The 20,146-nt window shown below is 46.2% G+C and overlaps 1 protein-coding gene across 1 annotated transcript in view; it reads right to left on the bottom strand.

Annotated features, from left to right (window-relative positions):
• The window catches only part of FLT1 (fms related receptor tyrosine kinase 1), a 197,052-nt gene that overhangs the window by 15,322 nt on the left and 161,584 nt on the right, over positions 1–20,146 (bottom strand). The window contains exons 19-25 of the mRNA XM_081083615.1: positions 14,389–14,502; positions 12,473–12,561; positions 8,913–9,069; positions 8,373–8,470; positions 7,585–7,707; positions 5,922–6,033; positions 4,263–4,362 (exon numbers count right to left, since the gene is read on the bottom strand). Of these exons, the coding sequence (XP_080939741.1) occupies positions 4,263–4,362; positions 5,922–6,033; positions 7,585–7,707; positions 8,373–8,470; positions 8,913–9,069; positions 12,473–12,561; positions 14,389–14,502 (793 nt within the window). The remainder of the gene's footprint in view (positions 1–4,262; positions 4,363–5,921; positions 6,034–7,584; positions 7,708–8,372; positions 8,471–8,912; positions 9,070–12,472; positions 12,562–14,388; positions 14,503–20,146) is intronic.

Raw genomic sequence — 20,146 nt, 5'->3', positions numbered from 1 at the left:
CTGGTCCCCTGCCGGCCTGGTCGCCTCCTAACTGCTCTCCTGCTGGCCTTGTCACCCCCAACTGCCCCCTGCTGGCCTCGTTGCCCCCTAACTTCCCCCCTGCTGGCCTGGTCGCCCCCTAACTGCCCCCTGCCAGCCTGGTTGCCCCCTAACTGTCTGGAAGGAAGTTGGACATCCAGAAGATGTCCAGTCAACCTGGTCTAATTAGCATATTACCCTTTTATTAGTATAGATCTTTATTGTTGACGTCCCCCATTTTCTCCCATCGGACACTATCTTTTACTGTTGGCCAAAGCCTTAATAGCAAAAAATACCATTCAGTAAAAACAATTCTGAGAAACAAAACAGTGTAGTCCAGGTATACAAGTCCTAAGGTTCTGATTTAACCCAGGGACAAAATTCCAGGTGCCCAGGGGAATGGTGGCACCATGTGGTCTTCAGACATCCTCTGCTTTCCTCAGAGTTGGATACTGAGTTTCTGTTTTCTGACAAGTACCCAGTAAAGCAGATGTCTGAAGCCTCTGAGTGAGGGATAGGGGCTCATAAAAATAAGTTGTCTGAATTGCCAATTCTCCTACTTTTGTCCAAATCTGTGGGTCACTCTTCTCAGAAGATGACTCTGGTTTCCTCCCACCCTCTGTTTCATCTACTGTACCTATTCTCCTAACTCCCAGGGGGAGGAGAGCGGGTCAGCTGGTTCTGAGAACTTGTGAAGGCCCTTTGGTGAGTGTGGTGTGTGGACCAACGCTGGGCACCACTGCACCGGGACTCAATTGCAGACTGAGGAGACGGGGAGTGAGGAAGGGAACGCTCACCCTGGGCTGTGGCCCCTGCTCTCTGGGAGACACAGGACAGGGCTGCAGCTCTCACGGTCCCCAACAGTTCCTGACCAGCAGTGCCTCGGAGTAAGGGCTCAAGGCACTCATTCAGGCAGCCTGGGCCAGCCTGTGGTGACCAAAAGTCTGAAGTAGCCGAAGACAGTCTGCACAGTCCTATGGGAATCTCGTTTTCAGGTTAAGTTTATATGTGTTACTCACTAAGACAGGTGGAAAAATATATACTACAGAGACAAGTGGTCCCTAGACAAAGGCCCCATGCTGCATGGGCTGTGGCAGAGGCTGGCCTGCTCCCCTCTGGCCATGTTCAGGCCCAATCGTCCAAGGCTCCTTTATCTCTAGCAATAAACAGAGTCTCCGAGGCCGCTGGGAGAACATTAAACATATCCACAGACAACCTACGAAAAGAAGCCAAAGCAAGAAAGACCTGAACTGGGAAAACAGAAAGGGGGCCTGAGACAGGGAGGACAGGTCAAAGGCCCTGCTTGCTCAGCCAGCAGCACCTCACACTGGGCGCGCAGCTGTTGGGAATGTGACAGTGAGCAGGGCTCTTCTGGGTTGTCTGTGCTGAAACTAGCAAGAGGGACCACCTACAACTGTTGCTGCTTTGTATTTTGATTCTTGGTTTCTGATTTCTAGTTTTCACTCCTCTTTCCTGAAATTCAATACAAATTATCTCAGCAAACACCAAAGGGAAGGAAAAAAAATTAACTGCTTATTCCCTTATTGATAGACATCTGATTAAACAGGCTCTGGGCAGAAAACGAATGACTTAGCGTTGAACAGTTTTACATCTCTAAGTAAACAGGTTTTAATAAAGTGAAGGGACACCAGTTGCGCCCAACCCAACAGCCCTTCTTGGAATAAGCCAGGGGCAAGGGGCCTATGGGAAGCGCTTCCAGTCTGAGCCATCACCCGAGCTCTCGCGTGCATGCCACTTTAAGCCAAGTTCAGGTCACAGAATCCTAGGTCTGAGAGCTGTACTCCGTCCTCACCCCGGCAACTTTCAAATGCTTCAGAATGGCTAAGGTTGAATTCTGTCCTGAACCAACACTTCACGAAACTGCATCTTACTTTTTATCATTTCTGAAATAAACCCCTAGAAATAAGGAACAATCCTTCCTCTGGCTGAGCGGGGTACCAGGGCTACATGGGAGACTTGAAGGTTTGGGAAAGTCGAAAGTCCAAGGGAGCTTTACCTCTACAGTTATTCTGGACCAGAAGCTGGGTTAGACTCGGAAATGCACTCTGCAGATATGTAGCACAGTGCTGTGGACTTTGGACTCAGGCTGGGTTTGCTTCACTTACTAGCCATGTGGCAAATCACTTAGCTGTTCTGTGCCTTGGTTTTCTCATCTGTAAAATGGAGATTATAATAGTCCCTACTATATAGGGTTGTTATGAGCACTAGGAAAGTGAATATGTAAGTGCAAAGACAGTGTCTGGCACTTAATAAGCACTAAACTATTACATGTTGTTTAATAATGACTGCAGTTATTACTATTACTGTGAGTGATAGAGAACTCATATGATTTTCACATTATGTGAAAAGTGGAAGGAAATATTTAACTCAGAGCATGAGTGGACATGTTAGAGAAACCTTTCTTCTAAGGCATGTGGGGCGTATTCCTAATTTAGCGGTCGTGAGATCTAGGGAGACCAGCCCAAAGGACTGGCTTCTAGATTTGTTTCCTCTCTTAGCTCAGTGGTCGGCAAACTCATTAGTCAACAAAGCCAAATATCAACAGTACAACGATTGAAATTTCTTTTGAGAGCCAAATTTTTTAAACTTCAACTAGGTAGGTACATTGTTATTAACTTAATTAGGGTACTCCTAAGGCTTAGGAAGAGCCACACTCAAGGGGCCAAAGAGCCGCATGTGGCTCTCGAGCCGCAGTTTGCCGACCACAGAGTCTTAGCTGATAGAGGACAGAGCACTTCAATTCTCAGAACAGTGGTTCTCAACCTTGGCTGCACATTAGAATCACCTGGGAGTCTTTTTAAAATCCTGATTTCTGGGCCTCATCCTCCGGAAATTCTGTTTCTTTGTTATGGGGTGGGGCCACAACATTAGTAACAAAGAAACAGAATTTCTGGAGGATGAGGCCCAGAAATCAGGATTTTAAAAAGATCCCCAGGTGATTCTAATGTGCAGCCAAGGTTGAGAACCACTGTCTCAGAGGTTTAGTTTCATTACTTATCACCTGCCTGCTCCTGAAGGTTGCAGGAACTGCAGAGGAGATGGTGCAGGGAAAACACAAAACCTAAGGTGCCAAGTAATCTCCTTTTAAACCAGATCTGGTGTTTGCCCTCTCCACCACGTAAAAGGAAACAAGTAATTAAAAACACTCCGTGCCTTGAGCACTACAGCCCCAATGCAGCCCTCGTGGCTAATTTATGTGTCCCCAGCTCTCAGAAAGGGGACTTTCTGCACTTTCTCCAACAAGGAGACCATGTGAGGCTGCCCCACACTCGGCCTTCCCAGGCCCGAGTCTGCTGTCCTCCTCGCCTTCCCCCTGGGTCTGACCTAACCTTGTCTCCAGACCTGAAGGAAAGAGACAGAGCCCTTGCCCCCTGGCCAAGCCCGCACTTCCTCCATTCCCTCTGACTCCTCCCCAGAGGCCACCCCAGGGCTTCTAACAGGACCCCATTGTGTGGGTCGGATGGGGAGGGCCGCCTGCCAGTTCAGGAAAGGTGGTGCCGCCCTGGGGAGGCCCAAGTCCTTGTCAGCAGCTCCACAAAACTGCAAGTGTCATCACATTCCTGTTCAGGAAGAAAGAGCATCCAAGAAAGGCAAGCGAGCCTCAAACAATGGAGGAAGCTCCACACAGTGCCTGTCACCTTCCTGGAGTCACAGGGCTGCACAGCAGGAAGCCACCGCGAGAAGCTCCAGGCAGCTGCAGCCAATTCCTAAGATGAGTCTAAAGCAGTCTTGTTGCCCACGTTGCCTCCTGTGGAGTATGATGACTGACTCCATCAGGAAATGCCCCGCTTCCTCTCCTACACCTCTTCCCCTGCGTTCCAAACCCACCCCCTCACCGGTCTTTAGTGAGGACAGAGGACTGGTCATAGGGCTTCCAGCACGTTGTCCCTGTGGCTGCTTACTGATTTGGCTTCCACTTTGTGAGTGAGGACAAGGTCTTACATTTAGTTCCTGGGTGGTCTGTTAGTGTTGCCTGGATTCATACCTAGAATTGAGTTTCTAACTTCAGTTCCCAGCCAGCGGCCTTGCAAAGCCACGCCAGTGGTCAGGAGAGGAAATAGGCTCAAGGTCAGGGTGCCTCCCTTCTGGAAGATACTCCAGCACAGTTAGACCCGATTGAGGCTAAGCAGGACTGGGACGCTAAAACTCAACAAATGTCCCCTTTCTGAGGTGTCCTGCTGGCAGGAGAGCTGTCAAGGGAATGGAGGAGGCCCAGGGCTCACATTTCAGGAGTTGCATACTCAGGAGCCCTCATCCTCATGCCTTCCTTCAGGCGGCTGCAGAAGTCCTCGTCCATCTGCACTCCTGGGTATGGAGACCCACCTGCGTGAGACAATGGGGAAAGCACAGGGCACATTATGGCGTCAGGGTACACGAGACTATAAGGGGGTCCTTTTCCTCCCTTTAAAGTGATGGCTTAGTAATAAATTCACAGTGACTGGAATGGATCTCCACACACAGTACAACCCATACTGAAGCTCAGCAAATGCCTGCTGGTGACACACGCTTGCCTGGCCGGTCCCGTGGTGCTGGGTGTCCGATACCCCAGGTCATTCCTGTGGCTACTCCTGTCTGTCTGCTCAGGAGAGAGGGTGTCATCTGAAGGGTCCCTTCTCTCTCCCCAAAAGGAACTCAAAGGAAATCAGTCATTAGACTCATTCCTTGCGCTAATAAACTTCATTTTAAAAGGCCAAGGTCACTTGTGGATTACTCACACCTCAGTGAGGGTGATTTTAATTCACTACTTTCCTGTAAACTTCTCACAGAACGGGGTACTAGTTGCTGGGCTAGGACTGAGGGAGAGGGGCCTTGAGCTCCAGGAGGAGCTGAATGTAGGGGTGGCCTGTGGGCAGGAGTCTGTGCGCCAGAGGGTCCCAGAGGGCCTCGACTTTGCCTTTTGTGAGTTTTGCTGTTCAGGATGCCCACGTAACCTTTCCTTTTAGGGGGATTCTTGGCTAGGGGTAGTAGCAAGCCAGGCCTCTAGTCTGCTCTGTTCCAGACCTCGAACCTAGTCTATCTCAGCATGTGTTTGTCTGTACTTTCTAGTGATTACTGCTGGTAGGAAGCAGCTGGGAGGTGTGCAGTGCTGGCACTGTGTCACTGTGGGGCCATGTGGCCGCCAAGCTGCTTTCAAAGACTGGAAGCAACAGGTGCCTGTCATCGAAAGCAGGGGAATGATTTCCACACATTACAGGAAACCAGGGATGTTACTGGGTGACTTTTATTTGTTCTAAAAGGCAAATTTTTGGCAAAGTCCAAAAGACTCTTGGCTAGACCCCACATTTGGGAGGCTTCAGAGCATCATTGTGTGTCTGCAAGCAGATGTGGACTCTGTGCACATCTGTGTGCTCGGGGCCTTGAACAAGGCTTCTAGCCACTCATAGTGGATGTTTCTGGAAGCAGAATAACTACATCCAATGTCCCCGTCTTTCATCCTGCATAAACCACTGTCCGGGACTAGGTGTGTTTACATTAGGCCTCCTGCTCCTAACACTGGTTGGCTTGTGCTGGCTGCGGCCTTTCCTAGGACACTCAAAGGAGGCATATGCAGGGAGGGAGGAGGAAAGGGCAGTAGGAATCAGTGTGCTTGAGGAATTAGGAGAAGGGGGGAAAGGGCAAAGAAAGGAGTAGCCAGACTGGCTGAATGTCAACCCGACTTCAGATCTGTACTGGTCTGACCTTGTTTGTGTCTATGCAAAGCATCCTTACTTTGAAGGGTACACACGCACGCACCACTCCTCACCTGAGATTCTGCACGGACCCACGCTCTGTGAGGGTTTTAGGTTCTTTTAGAAGCTGACCTAAAGGTTGTATCTACCCAAAGGACACTCAGCAGACATTTGGTTCTTGTCTATTTGATCTCTTCCCTCCCCCAAAGTTACCTAAGGAGAAGATTTCCCATAGCAGTACTCCATAAGACCACACGTCGCTCTTGGTGCTGTAGATTTTGTCAAAGATAGACTCAGGAGCCATCCATTTCAGGGGAAGTCGCGTCTAGAAAAGGGCAAGGGGGCCTTGAGCAGAAGGACATGCAAACAAAGCACATTCAACCCAAGTGCCCATAGGGTCACTTCCCAGATAGCACTTGGCCCAGAAATCATTTCCTAGAGCAGTTATGGTTTCCTCACATGGAGAAAACGCTCATAACATGCAGCTGTACTGAAAGAGAGCGGTGGGCTATGTGAGTCCCATGAAGATAATTACTGTTTAGTAAGCCCCTCCTATGTGTCCAGCACGTCTTAACTCCATGACTGTAAGAAATCAGTCTCCCCCCAAACCCTGCACTCCACAGGGACCTGGAAAAGGGTGACCTGAATTGGAAGACATCCTGAAAAATCTGTAATTTCCAGAAATTTTTCTTCAGAAGGAGGATTTTGAATAGCATTCTTATGTAAAAAGACAGAATTTTAAAAGTCATTAAATGGGCGTAGTGGGCAAAGGCACAGGAAGGAAAGAAGGTGACAGTATCTGGGAGACTATATGCCTGGTTTTCAGGTGTCCTGACACATTTTTGTTCTCTTCTTGGTAACAGGAATCCTGGTGAGTTAGGCCTTGCCACCTTAGGTGGATGGGACAATGGAGAGACAAAGAGAAAAATGCAAAGGGGAGGAGCAGGGAGAGGCTGAAAGAGATACAGATGAACAGAAGAGCACAGACAGATACATAGATGCCATCTCTGCAAGTCAGGGCTCCTCAAGAAAATATTTTTTGTTTTTTTGTTTTGTTTTTAATAAAAAGAGACTGGAGCGGTGGCTCTCAAAGGAAAGTCCTGGGACCAGCTGTGTCAGCAGCATCTAGAAACTTGTTAGAAAGGCAAATTCTCAGGCTCCCCACAGGACTTTCTAAGTGAGAGTTTCTGGGGGTGGGGCCCAGCTAACTGTAGTTTAATAAGCCCTTCAGGCGATTTGTGAGCGCACTGGAGTCTGAGAACCACCACTGTAGAGTAATCGGCAGGACCCAGACACAGGCTTCAGCGCTCAGGGTGCAGGCTGAGAAGAGAGGACACAGGCGGTCACCCACAAAAGCGAAACATAACACGGTGTCCGCAAACAAGCAGAGAGGAGCCAGTGTGAGCCACAGGTGAACGGTGTGCATGGAAGGTGGGGGTGAGGCGGGGCAGCTTCCTCAATAACAAGATAATACCAATACCTCCCACCCTTTCCTGAGAGATATACACCTGCTGAGTCAATCATCTGGGTTTATCTGAGGGAAAGAGTCCAGGCTGTTCCTTCCAGTGATTCCAAAAACTCCCACAGGAGTCGAAGGGCGGTGCCCAGAGCCCGGCTAAACACTTCCCAGGTTCGCCATCTCCGGCAGCACTGCCCAGAGGACAGGTGCCACGCCGGAAGTGAGGGAAGAACAGAACCCGGTGAGCGGCCGTTCAGACCAGGGCCACCCCACACACGGGCTCTCTGGGACACAGAAAGCACACGATGGTTTTCAGGGGACCACTGCAGAGGAAGTGTAAGTATTTACCAAGGGCATTGGTCTGTGTTTAAAAATGATAGTGTATAAACGAGTCAAAGAAACATCAAACTGACTTACATCTCCTTTTCTCACATAATCGGGGTTCTTATAAATGTCCCGGGCAAGGCCAAAATCGCAAATCTTCACCACGTTGTTCTCAGATAACAGAATGTTTCGTGCTGCCAGGTCCCGATGAATGCACTATAATAAAACAGTTGCATAATCAATGCATTTCCTTAGTCTAACTGACTAATTTCCTGTGGCTTCTCAGTGTCATTATTCTTCTTAATTTGAGGATCTGTTACACAACGGAAGCAACCCCCAGTGCACATGGAGTTACCATAAACGTGAAGCGCCTCTTGACAAATAGAGGCCCCCGGAGGCCCCAAGCACAAGGCAGGGCCTGCATCTGCTTTGCTACTGTTTTGCAGCACAGCACCCTCTTTGATGAAGCTGCAATCAAATTCTCCCAGGGAGCAAAACTTCCCCCCAAACTTTGGTCCTCCAGCTGCAGTCCCCACAGCTGGACTAACAGAGCCCTCCTGGGAGTGGAGTGTTCTGGGCTCGGGCCAGGGCTGCAGCTATGTGGAGGGCAATGTGAAGAATGGGGACCAGGTCTGTCCGGTCCAATTTTCCCCTAGAGTTCAGTTCTACCCCCTGGTATTAAGACTTGGTGTTCCCAAAACTCTTCGCTCCTATCAGGACAAATTCAGGCATCGGTCATGATATTTACTCTATATTTAAGGACAGAAGTATAAGCAAATACTAGGAAAAGTGGATTTATAGCCAACACGCGTGTTTGTCCATGTCAGTGTCCACATGTCCAGCCCTGGCAACGAAGAGCAACAGTAAAGAGCAAGGCTGACCTTTCTTGAAGACAAAAACTCCATGCCTCTGGCCACTTGAAAACTGTAAGAAATCAGATCTTCCATAGTTATGGGCTGCTTGTAGAAATCGTCAGAATCTGGAAAGCATTAAAACCGTAGCTGTTTGTAATGACGCTTGTTATTATGCCAAATCCCGGTTTATTGGATCAATGTTAGTAAAACATAAAACAAACCAATAAGTGGATCAGAGTTCATTTTCAAGAGCATTTGAGTTTCAGTACGAATATCAGACATTTTTCCAAGCCTCCAGCCCATTTTCCCAAGCATGGGGGTGGGGGTGAGAGGTGTGGGATGACCCGTTAAGACAAAAAGGCTTGAGGAGAGACAATTGTACAGAGTTCCCTGTCAAAATTAGTAACTCTGTAAATAATCTTATTCAAATCTTATCTCCTCAGGACATTACCCTTCGAGTCTCCCACGGATGTTTATTAGGGTGATAAGTCAGAAAAAAATTTCAGAGATGCACAGCATGTTGTAAAAATATCTCAGACTGTAGGACAGGAAGGAATTAATACCTACCCTCCTCTTCCTCCACATCACTCAGACTTTTATCTTCCTGAAAGCCGGAGCTCGCGAAGCTCTCGCTGCTGGTGACACTGTCTAGTCTTTGTTTCTCGCCTTGCTCCACGTCTGGCTCCATTTTTTCTTTCTTAGGCTCCATGTGTAATGCTGCATCCTTTGAACAGACCAAGAAGGACACAGATGAGGAGCTCCAGAACCGAAATGGAGAAGAGAGTACCTCAAGCTGGCAATTGCCCGAGTTGAGAGAATGTCATTTCCACAAAATAGATAGTAGATTAGCAGCAAGGCACCTGGCTACTCCTGGGGTTGTGGAGTCTATGCTGCTCTTGGTGGGCTTCGAGCCAGCGTCCTGGGTACGAGAAAGGAGTAGTAATTTCAGCTGGAACTCACTGAGAGCTTACTCTGTGTGATCCAGAATCTTAAAAAAGCTTAGGTATATTTTCTCATTTAATCTTTCCAACAATTCCACGAAGTAGTTATTGCTTATACATAAAGAAATAGGTTTAGAGAAGTCAAGTAATCAAAGTCACATGCAGCTAGTAAATGGCAAAGCTTGGACTCAGGTTTGGCCATCTTCAGTTTGTGCCTTTAAGCACTTTCCCCACCCCGTGTGCCAGCTTATGGAAGATGGCATGAATGGCGGAAAAGCATCCCCAGAGGACTTGGGCTTCACTTTGCAATCCCTACGAGGAGGAACCAGAGAGGGCTGCAGTACCAATTTCTCTGGTTTCCTTAGGAAAGGAGGGAACATGAACATTTTTTTTTTCTTCCAACGCAAACAAAGAAACAGTTAAGACCCTAACAGGGGTAGAAAAGGCCTTTCATCCTGGACAGGGCATCCAAGCCCTGGTGTGTAGTCTAGCTCTTCCATTAGTGAATGTGACCTTGGGCAAATCACCTTATTTTTCTGGGTTTCATTTTCCTCATCTGAAACGCTCTATCATCCTATCATGTTCTGACTCATAGGAAAATGAGTTACTGGTTTGGGTGTTTATGTGGAACCAGAAAAGATTTGTATCACATTTAGTAATTGAACTAACAACTGTGACAATAAAACCTGAGCACTCCCAGTGGCCTCATGACGGGACCAGGGAACTAGTCTCAATTCTGCCAGACGGCAGCACTGAAACCAGGCCAAGGGGGCCTGGGGCTCGGGTGCTGTCCCCTGAGCTGCCAGCACGCTGGGGCAGTGCTGGGATTGGCCAGGCTTCCTGGCCTTCCTTGGCTTTTCCTAGAAATGTCACAAAATAGGAGTGATGCCTCCACTAGAGGGCGCAGTGGGAGCAAGCAGAGGGCAGAGGAGAGCGTTTCAAATTCTTAAAGTGTAGAGGGCACTGGGCTGAGGCCCCCTGAAAGGAGACCCTCCTGTGCTGCAGGACGGGAGGCAGGCCTCTGAGGGAACAGCCACCGCCACTCTGGTGACCCACCTGAAAGCCGGTTAAGAGTATCTCCCTGAGGCAGTTAGATTTGATTCTGCTCAGTTGGGGACTGGAATTTTATTTATTACAAGACCCTCTCCAGGACAGAAGGCAGCAGGGAAGAGTGCTGGCAAGGGTGTGGGGGAGAAAAGTGCTCGACAGGCCCATTCGGGGTGCAGGGCCACGGCCACGCTCTCTGGCAGCCTTTTTCCCGACTTTCTCAGAAGTCTCAGCCTGGGGCCTGTCTCCCAATTACCGTAACTCAAGCTCCCTCATCCGCTTTCTGACTCTCAGCTTTGCTTATTGGTAACTATTTCTGTTAAATAAAGGATGATTTACTGAACTTTTGGGACTCTGTCAGAAAGCATTGAACTTATTTGGAAAATGAAATATCCCATTTCTATTTAGCCGTTTGGGTTTTTCTTCGCCTTCTCTTTATATTGCTTTAGGTTCCAAATATGAAATATAGCCATGTGTTTTCCATGTAATACTAGGCTCCACCAACAGGGAGGTGAATTATTAAATATAGCCAGAGAAGGAAGCAAACTCTTCAAAACAAAGGACGCACAAGTCCAAATGTTCCATCCTGCCCTGATCCCTGGGGTATTCTGCTGGCTTAAGTCTTCCTGAAGCCAGTCCAGGATTTCAGGACTGGTTTGCACTGCCCTCAGCTCAGGGCACCACTTTCCACTGCTTACGTTTTCTCCCCCTCCTTATCCAGTGTAGTGCAGAGAAAAGCATTGGAAGGGGAGACAAGAGGGCTGGGTTCTTTCTTTCATCTCTTGGTAGGTGTGTCCTTAAGTCAATCACTTGACTTTTCTGAGCACATCTGTACTGTGAGGGTGTGTAATAGCTGATCACAAAGATCCCACTCAGCTTATAGGCTCTAATGATGAGAGGACATGGTTTAAAATTGGGGAAAATATGGCCTCGCATGTAGGCTGCCTGTCTGGTAGAGCATGTGTCTTTGGTTGGATCACAGTTTAAGAAATGAGAGACTGGGCTAGTTGTCCAGTGGTTTTTATTTGCGTGCCACATGACCACTCTTGCCCACGTGACAGAGATAGGCACCACTCATGGGTTTTGGACACTTAATCCATTACATAGATCATACAGATCAGTGGCATTCAGTTGAACTCACCTATTCTTTCTATTTCAGTGGGCCAATGATGATGATGATAGTTAACATTCATTGAATATTTACCTGTATATAATTCTCTAAACAATGAGATGGGTTCTATTATTACTTTTGTTCAATAAATGAGAAACTTAAATTTAAAGAGACTGAGTAACTTGCTCAAGGTCCCAGATCTCATGAGTGATAGAAACAGGATTTAAACACAGGCAGTCTGGATGCAGAGTCCGAGTGCTTAACCCACCACACTACATGGATTCCTCACCAACATTGCTAATTACCAATTAATAATATCGAATCATTGTCTGCTGAGCTTCTCCAGACCAAAGAAGGACACTGCGTTGGTGGGATGGGTCACACTGGCAAAGTTTTATTAAAGTCTTTTTTCCTACATTCAATAACCTCTTTTAATCTTGATTTGCCTTTAGAACTTGGACCCATGTGTTTCTTTTATTACATAGCCTTATTTTAGTGGATAAGGCTGGTTCAGTGCATATGTAGGGGTGACAGGTGGTGAGGGTGTGAAGAAGTGGGAGTAAGGAGAGTGGGAAGGAAAGAAAATGATTTCTCGGACTCCACCATTGGTCTATTGTTTACTGTAAAGTCACTCAGTTGATTTCTCTAATCTAATTTCTCTAATAAACAGAGACAATTACACTTGCTATCTTTATCAAACAAGCGACTAAATGATTTGTGTGTGTCTGTGCTTATTTGGGGAGAGAGGGGGAGAGGGAGAAAGAGAGAGAGAGAGAAAGTTATCAAGATGATTTGATAGGTGTTTAGATGGAAGGCTAGCAAATTTAATCCTTATTTATTGCTCCATACACCAGGATCAAATATTCTCTGTGCTGTCCGCAAAAAGAGCGTAAGGAAATTTTTAAAAAGGAGGGAAACCCAGATGTTAGTCTAATGGGAATATATAGGTTTCTCTTGCTTTATGGGGCAACAGCCTAAATGCAAAGTCATTGCTCTCTTTAAGAATATCCAACCCCTAAATTCCTTACCTTGTTGAGAAAGAATAAGTCTCGTTTGCTCTTGAGATAGTTGGACAGATTTCCATATTTGCAATATTCAACGATCACCATCAGAGGCCCTGCAGCCAAAACAACACATGCTCAGCCACACCAAGCAGGTCAGCCAGCTGCCAGCCTGAGAAGCCCCAAACCAGCTTGTCTTTATATTAGTGGGGTCTAGGGATGCAATTTCGGGTGAGAAAGTTTTTTCAATTAAAAAATTCAAAAGGAATAGGAGACAATTGGGAGTTGGGAGTGAGGAGAAGTAGAAAAAAAAAAAAAAGAAGAAGAGAAAGAACTTTGAGGAGGGGAGGGGCCAATGCCAGGGCTCTCCCTGTAACTTGCTGCCACCTTCTGTTTGTTAGCCACACTCTAGTGCAGGGGTCCTCAAACCACGGCCTGCAGGCCACATGCAAATACAAATATTGTATTTCTTCCCGTTTTGTTTACTTCAAAATAAGATATGTGCAGTGTGCATAGGAATTTGTTCATAGTTTTTTTTAAAACTATAGTCCAGCCCTCCAACGGTCTGAGGGACAGTGAACTGGCCCCCTGCTTAAAAAGTTTGAGGACCCCTGCCCTAGTGAGTAGAGGGGCCTCAAGATATTGTCACAGTAACCCCAGGATTATCAAGCAGGTCCTCCCTTCCAGTGCAGAAAATAGACTGGTTCTATCTGGACTGTCTCTCCCCAGCCAGGTGGGGTGTCCGCACAGCCTTTGCCTCCAGGCTTGTCCCAAGGGCTAAAGCAGGGGTCGGCAAACGTTTTTGTAAAGGACCAGACAGCAAATATTTCAGGCTTTGCAGGCCATACAGCTCAGGCAGCCCTTGTAGTGTGAAAGCAGCTATAGATGACAATACAACCAGATGAGTGACGGTGCTGCAATAAAACTTCATGAACATATAAATTTGAATTTCATATAATTCTCGCAAAATATTATTCTTTTGAGTTTTCCCCCTCAACTATTTAAAACGGCCAAATTAATCTCACAGGCTGGCCCCATGGTTTGCCGATTCCTGGTTAAACAGAAGCAAGCGGGTTGGGAAGAAAAACACACCCCAGTGCAACTCGGTCTCCAAGTGGTGCCCGAAGGCTGCGTCCGCCTCCTCTGGCGCCTGCGCTCCCCATTGCGTCCCCCACAGCCCCGGCAGGCCTGAGACCGGCTGCGAAGAGCAGCTTCCGGTTCCGGTTCCGGTTCCGGTTCTGGGTGACAGCAGGGTGACCCTGGAGCAGTTCCGCGTGCTGGGAGCGCAGCTGCGCGGTTCCTTGAGCCGCAGGGCGCAGGCCCGCTAGCCTTTCAGGCGCACAGAGGCCGCCTGCTCGGCAGAGGGGCGCCCTGTCTGTCAGGACGTGGCCTGTGAGAAGGCCACCTGCACCTCCTCTGCCCTCCGGTACAGAACAGAAAGCTGCTGCCACAGGCTGTACGCCACCCACCATGAGGAGGAGCCTGCAGCCCTTGCCCGCAGGAGGGGCGTCCGCCCTGAGGCCGCTACACCGAGCTCAGAGGCACAGGCGAAGGGGGTTCTCTGATCAGCCCTGGTCAGTTTTGGAGGTGACTTTGGAGGAGGTGACCAGAGCTGGGCCAGTGCAGAGGTTGCACGTTCCTTTGAAGCTTCGCCTGAACGAATGAGTGTTCCCGAAGACCTTTCTATCCTCCCCTATGGGAAGGTTAGTGCTTGGCTGTCCTTCCCTGTGGAACCTTTAAATTAACTGCACAGGGAAGGCATTTCTAGGATGGGACCCCCCTCCCCTTTTATAAATGGAAAAACTGTTTCCTCTGGACCTTTTGAAAGGCCGTTTTCTAGGAGGTGAGGAGGAACAGGGGTGGGGAGAAGAAGCTGTATGTTGGAGAAGCCTGCTTCTGGCATGCGGGCTGGACATGGAGCCGCCCTATCCAGTCTCATTTACCTCCCTGCTTGGTACAGGCTCCCAGCAGGTTGACGACATTCAGGTGGTGGCCAATGTGGGTCAGGATCTTGAGCTCGGTCATCAGAGCTTTGTACTCGCTGGCTGTGGCCCCCTCTGTGTGAGAAGCAAGGAAGAGTCAAGGCGACTGGACAATGAGGCTCTTTCCGCCGGCAGCGGCGTTCCTGCCCGCCATGTTTGTCAGTGCCCTGCCTGTTGCTCCGTTAACTTCCCCACATTCTGCAGAAAGGCCGAGTCTCCAGCCTGTTTTCATTACTCCCACCCTCCTGAGCCAACATCCTTTTGATGACAGTACGGCCCAGAGTGGTGGGGGGGTTAGTCACTGCACATTTCCTCTCTGTGGACGAGGCCTGCTCAGTAATGTGCTGACTCAGAGCAGAGCACCTTGTGAAAATGCCTTCTAAGGACTTCCCTCCATCAGAACCAGGCACAGCAAGAACCTTCCAGGCAGGGATGTGCCCACAGCTTACCTCTTTTACTCATTTTCCCCCTCTTTGAGGTGTTACAAAGAAGGAGCACAAATGGCCACAAGTGACACCCTCCCCCCCCTTTGTAAAAATCTTTGCAATGTGTTATTTTCTCCCTATAACCTTTTTCTCCCTGGAGTCCACAGGGTTATCTCAAGTTGTGAGGATCCCCCCCCCCCCCATAAGCATCTGATTTCAATTTCATTCGCAGAAATAAACAACATCAGTCTAAGAATTAACAGAATCTAAAACCTAAGTTTGTTCTGTCTGCATTTAAATATTTTAAGTTATTTTGAGAAATAAAAAGTTGTATAATCTTGCTGTAAAACATTTCAACAATATGATGTATAGAGAGTAAAAAGTGAAAGCCACTCCAGCCCACTTAACTTTTTAGAAATAACCACTGTTAATCTTTTGGAATTTCAGACCCTTTCTATGCTTTTATAAAAAATATATATCCAAAGATCTTTTTTAAATTTACATAAGTGGGATGACATATGTATGGGATTATATACATCTCTATATATGGACAGATATAATTTGCTTTTCCTTCTTTTTAATATGTCAGAGACTCTATCCCTCCTTTTTAATTGGTTTATGGCATTCCTAACATATAGATTGTTTAAAGTTTTTTTCCCCCATTAAAAACAATGCTGTAGCTCGGCAAGTGTTGCTCAGTGGTTGAGCGTTGACCTATGAACCAGGAGGTCATGGTTTGATTCCCAGTCAGGGCACATGCCCAAGTTACGGGCTCAGTCCCCCATGGGGGACATGCAGGAGGCACCAATCAATGATTCTCTCTCATCATTGTGTTTCTATCTTTCTCTCCCTCTCCCTTGCTCTCCGAAATCAATAAAAATGTGCATATTAAAAAACACACAAATAGTGCTGTAGTAGACAGCCTGTGTGTAATCTTTGTACACATGTGCAAATATTTCTGTAAGATAGTCTTGGAATGGGTCAGAGGATATGCATGTAACATTGTGGTAGATACCGATACGGTATTTCTTAAGTACAAATCATTTTTTAATAATAGTTGAACTTTGGAAGCCTTCCAGTGAGGTTGGGTTTGGCTCACAGGAGATTCTCAACAAATATTTGTTAAATAAATAAACAACATGATTACTGTTCTCATTGCAGATATGGGCATAAGGCCCCAAAAGGTTAAAGGTTTTGCTCAAGGGCACTGTGAAAGAGCTTCTGACTCATGACCTTTATTTGACATTCTGCCTTTTCAATTTCTCCTAGAAACAGATGGCCAACCAATTTAAAAACAAGAAAGCTGAATGAAAATGGTTTTTAGAAATTTTGTATAGTGGATGATTTGGTTGCTTAAAAAAAGATAAGCATTTATAAAGATATTACACATACTATTTCTGTATTACACAGAGTAGATTCTTTGGGCCTTTAAGAAATATCAGGTCAAAATTTCTCTTTTCAAACTCATCAATCCCTTCATGCATTTATACCCCTTTAGCACAGCCGACTTACCTTGCCCAGAGACAGAGTGTGGTAGTAAGCAGGGAAATGGGACCAGCTGAGGAAGCAGATGCTTCCAGATTTAGTTCCAGTGTATCTCAAGGTGGAATACTAGCTTGCCTCAGGGTTTTGGAGCAATGAACCATGTTTAGGAGGCAGTCAGCACCTCTTTGGTAGCACTGTGGTGTGGGGGAAAGAGCACTGCCCTCAAAACTACAAGACTTGCACTCAAATCCTTACTTATACACTGGGGAGCTGTGTGGCCTTGCAGAGGCTATTTCATCTTTCTGGGCCATTATTCTTTATCTGAAAACTGGGATAATCATATATAGAGCGAGGTGACGTCAGAGCAATGATGGTGTAAGAGCGCCTCTTTTCCTCTCCCCCTAATATTTCAACAAGTTAACCACCTATAATTCAGTGAAGAAGTCCCTGCTCAACACAGATGCATGCCCGAGAGACCTGCACACTGAAACACCTAACGGTGGGCATTGGGGGGATAAAAGGGAAGATGAGAAGGGAGGAAAGCAGAGTTGGCCAAGGACAAGGCCGTAGATGCAGCCCTGCAGCACAGCTGGGAACTAGCAGCCTGGCCAGGAGAGGGGAGAAAGCTGGTGGTGGAGGTAGCAGGCACTTCCTTCAGCCTGCAGGAACAGAGAGCAGGGCCATCTGTAAGCTGTGAGCTGCAAGCTTCCAGCAGCAAGAGAGGACATTGTCTGAGTTGTGTGGTTGCATGCGAGTGGTGAGAGAGTACAGTGTCTGAATCTTGGCCATGCAGTGAGTAGGGCTGGAGTCACTCACGTGAGCAGCAAGAGTGAACATTGAGTCAACAGAGGCCCCCCCTACAGAGCAGTGGGTGCTGGTGTGAGGCTCCCCACTGCTGGGGACAAAGAAAGGAAATCACAGAGCCTTGCTGCTGCGTAGACTCCCCAAACTTGCCCGCCGCCTCCATTGCCCATGGAGTTGGCTTCAGGAGCATATTATCTGTAAACCAAGCGGTGTTTCAGTAGAATTGCTGTTTCCCCCTGTGACTGAACCTCAGGAGGGGTGCTTGGGCCAGACATGCGGAGGTCAGGGGTCACCATTATGGTGAGGGCAAAACAAATCCCACCCCCAAGCAGTCTGGGGTACTGCCCTCTGGGAGCTGCAGAGGCTCAAATCTGGTAAACATCTTGCAATTCAGCGTCACCTACTGGAACATAGGAAAAAGACCTCCCCAGAGATAAATGTGCAAACCAAGGAGGGCAGCAAATACCATGAAGAACCACATAATGGTGATGACCAGAAAGAAATGAAAGATCCCCAGAAAGTAGGCTGGAAAACATGGAATTACGTGATATAAATGATAGAAATTTCAAGATTGCAATTACTCAATGAGATGTGAGAAAATACTGACAGGCAATTCAGTGCACTCAGAAAACAAATCAATGAACAAAATGAACATTTCTCCAAGGAAATTAAAACTTTAAAAATGAATATATCAGCATTCCTGGAAATGAAGCAGGCAATTGAGGAGATTAAGAGTGAGCTGTTGAGCATAGAAAACAGAACCAACCAATTAGAGGAAAGAACTAGTGATATTGAAGATAGGAATCAAGAAATAACACAAAAGGAAGAAGAGACCTAAGAATAAAGGAAAATGAAAGAGGTCTACGAGACCTCCCTGACGCCATCAGAAAAAGTAACATCACAGTCACAGGCATTGTGGAGAAGGAAGAGAGGGAGCATGGAGTGGAGACCCTGTTAAAGCAAATAGTAGATGAGAACTTCTCAAATCTATGGAAACAACTAGATCCTCAAATCCAAGAAGCAAACAGAACACCTAGTTACATCAATCCAAAGAGACCCCCTCCAAGGCACGTGGTGATAAAGCTGTCAAAAATTAATGACAAAGACAAAAGAACACCTGCAGACCAGACTCACCAACTGTTACTATTTTAACCCACTCATTTTATCCTATGGGATGGATCCATCTGTATCATTGTTTCTGAACCATTTGAGGGTAAATTACATGCATAGATACTTTAGTGTTCATTTCCTAAGAATATTCACTTATGCAATCACAGTAGTGTTACCAACTTCAGTAACTTTAACATTGGTTCAATACTTTAATCCATCATTCTGATTCCACTTTATCAGTGGCCCCAATATTTTCCAGTACAGAATCCAGCCCGGGGTCAGGACTGCACAGAGTTGTCACGTCTCTTTGAGAGCCTTAGCAAGTAGATCCAGCTTTGCTATCAATCTCTCCTTGTCACTGGGCACGCAGAATTCACCTGTAAACTGAGATTGTGGCAACTGCCCCACCTATCTCTTGGTGAGTAAAGGCACTTTAACAATCTAAAAATGAATAAATAAAATAGAATAATGACAAAGAAAATTTTCTGAAAGCAGCCAGGGAAAAGAAGGAAGTGACCTACAAAGGAAAACCCACCAGAATTTCATCCAACTTCTCAGCAGAAACTCTACAAGCCAGAAGATAATTGAACCAAATATTCAAACGTCTAAAAGAGAGAAATTACCAGCCACAAATAATATATCCAGCAAAATTATATTTTAAATCTGAAGGAAAAGTAAGCATGTTCCCAGATATACAGAAGCTGAGGGATTTTATCGCCAGAAAACCCCCATTGCAGAAAATACTCAAGGGAGTTATTCTACCTGAAATAAAGACCATAAGGTCATGACTCTATGAGTAAGATCACCAAAAAACTTACAGCATAAACAGGATACTTTGTGACAACAAAAATATGCAAAGGGAAGGGGGAAAGTTCTGAACTGGCAAAGGAAGATGAAGAGCAAATGCACTCAAAATGGAAAAAAAAAACGATGGTATATATGCAACTTCATTTTTTATAAACGTAATGGCAACCACACACAGAAATCCCCCAAACAGGCATATAGCTTAAAAAAAGAGGAAACAGAGAAAAGAAATATGGAACACCACCAAACAAAAACAACAGACAGAAGCATAAAGGAAAAGAACCAATGGAGGCACAGAGCTACCAGGAAACAAAAGATAAAACGGCTATAGGAAATTCTCATACATCAATAATTACCCTAAATGCAAATGCTCTGACTTCACTAGTAAAGAGGCACAGAGTTTCAGAGTGAATAAAAAAAAACAAAACCCAACCAAATGCTGCTTATAAGAGATACATCTAAACAGCAAAGACAAAGGTCGATTCAAAGTAAAAGGGTGGAAAATTTCTCCATGCAAAAAAAGCAGGTGTAGCCATACTTATACCTGACAAAATAGATTTCAAGATAACAAAGATAACAAGAGACAAAGATGGACACTTTATAATGATAAAGGGAACAGTACATCAAGAAAGCATAACAACACTTCTTAATAAATAAGCACCCAACCAGGGAGCACTGAAATATATTAAACAGCTACTCACAGAACTAAAGGGAGAAACAGATCAAAATACAATCATAATTGGAGACCTTAGTACTCCATTGACAGCTCTAGACAGATCAACCAACCAGAAAATCAATAAAGAAATATTGGCCTTAAGTGAAACACTAGACCAAATGGGTATAATTGACATTTACAGAACATTTTATCTCTTAACATCAGATTATACATTTTTCTCCAGTGCACATGGACCATTCTCAAGTATAGACCATATATTGGGTCACAGAACTGGCATCAACAAATTAAAAAAAGATTAAAATTATATCAAGCATATTTTCTGATTATGATGCCTTAAAATTAGAAATCAACTGCAAAAAGGAAGTAAAGAAACCCACAAATACATGGAGATTAAATAACATACTACTAAGAAATG

The sequence above is a fragment of the Myotis nattereri genome (assembly GCF_964212035.1).
Source record: "Myotis nattereri genome assembly, chromosome: 2".
NCBI lineage: Eukaryota > Metazoa > Chordata > Mammalia > Chiroptera > Vespertilionidae > Myotis > Myotis nattereri.
The sequence above is the reverse complement of the archived record's forward strand: the minus strand, read 5'-3'. Positions and strand labels throughout refer to the sequence as shown.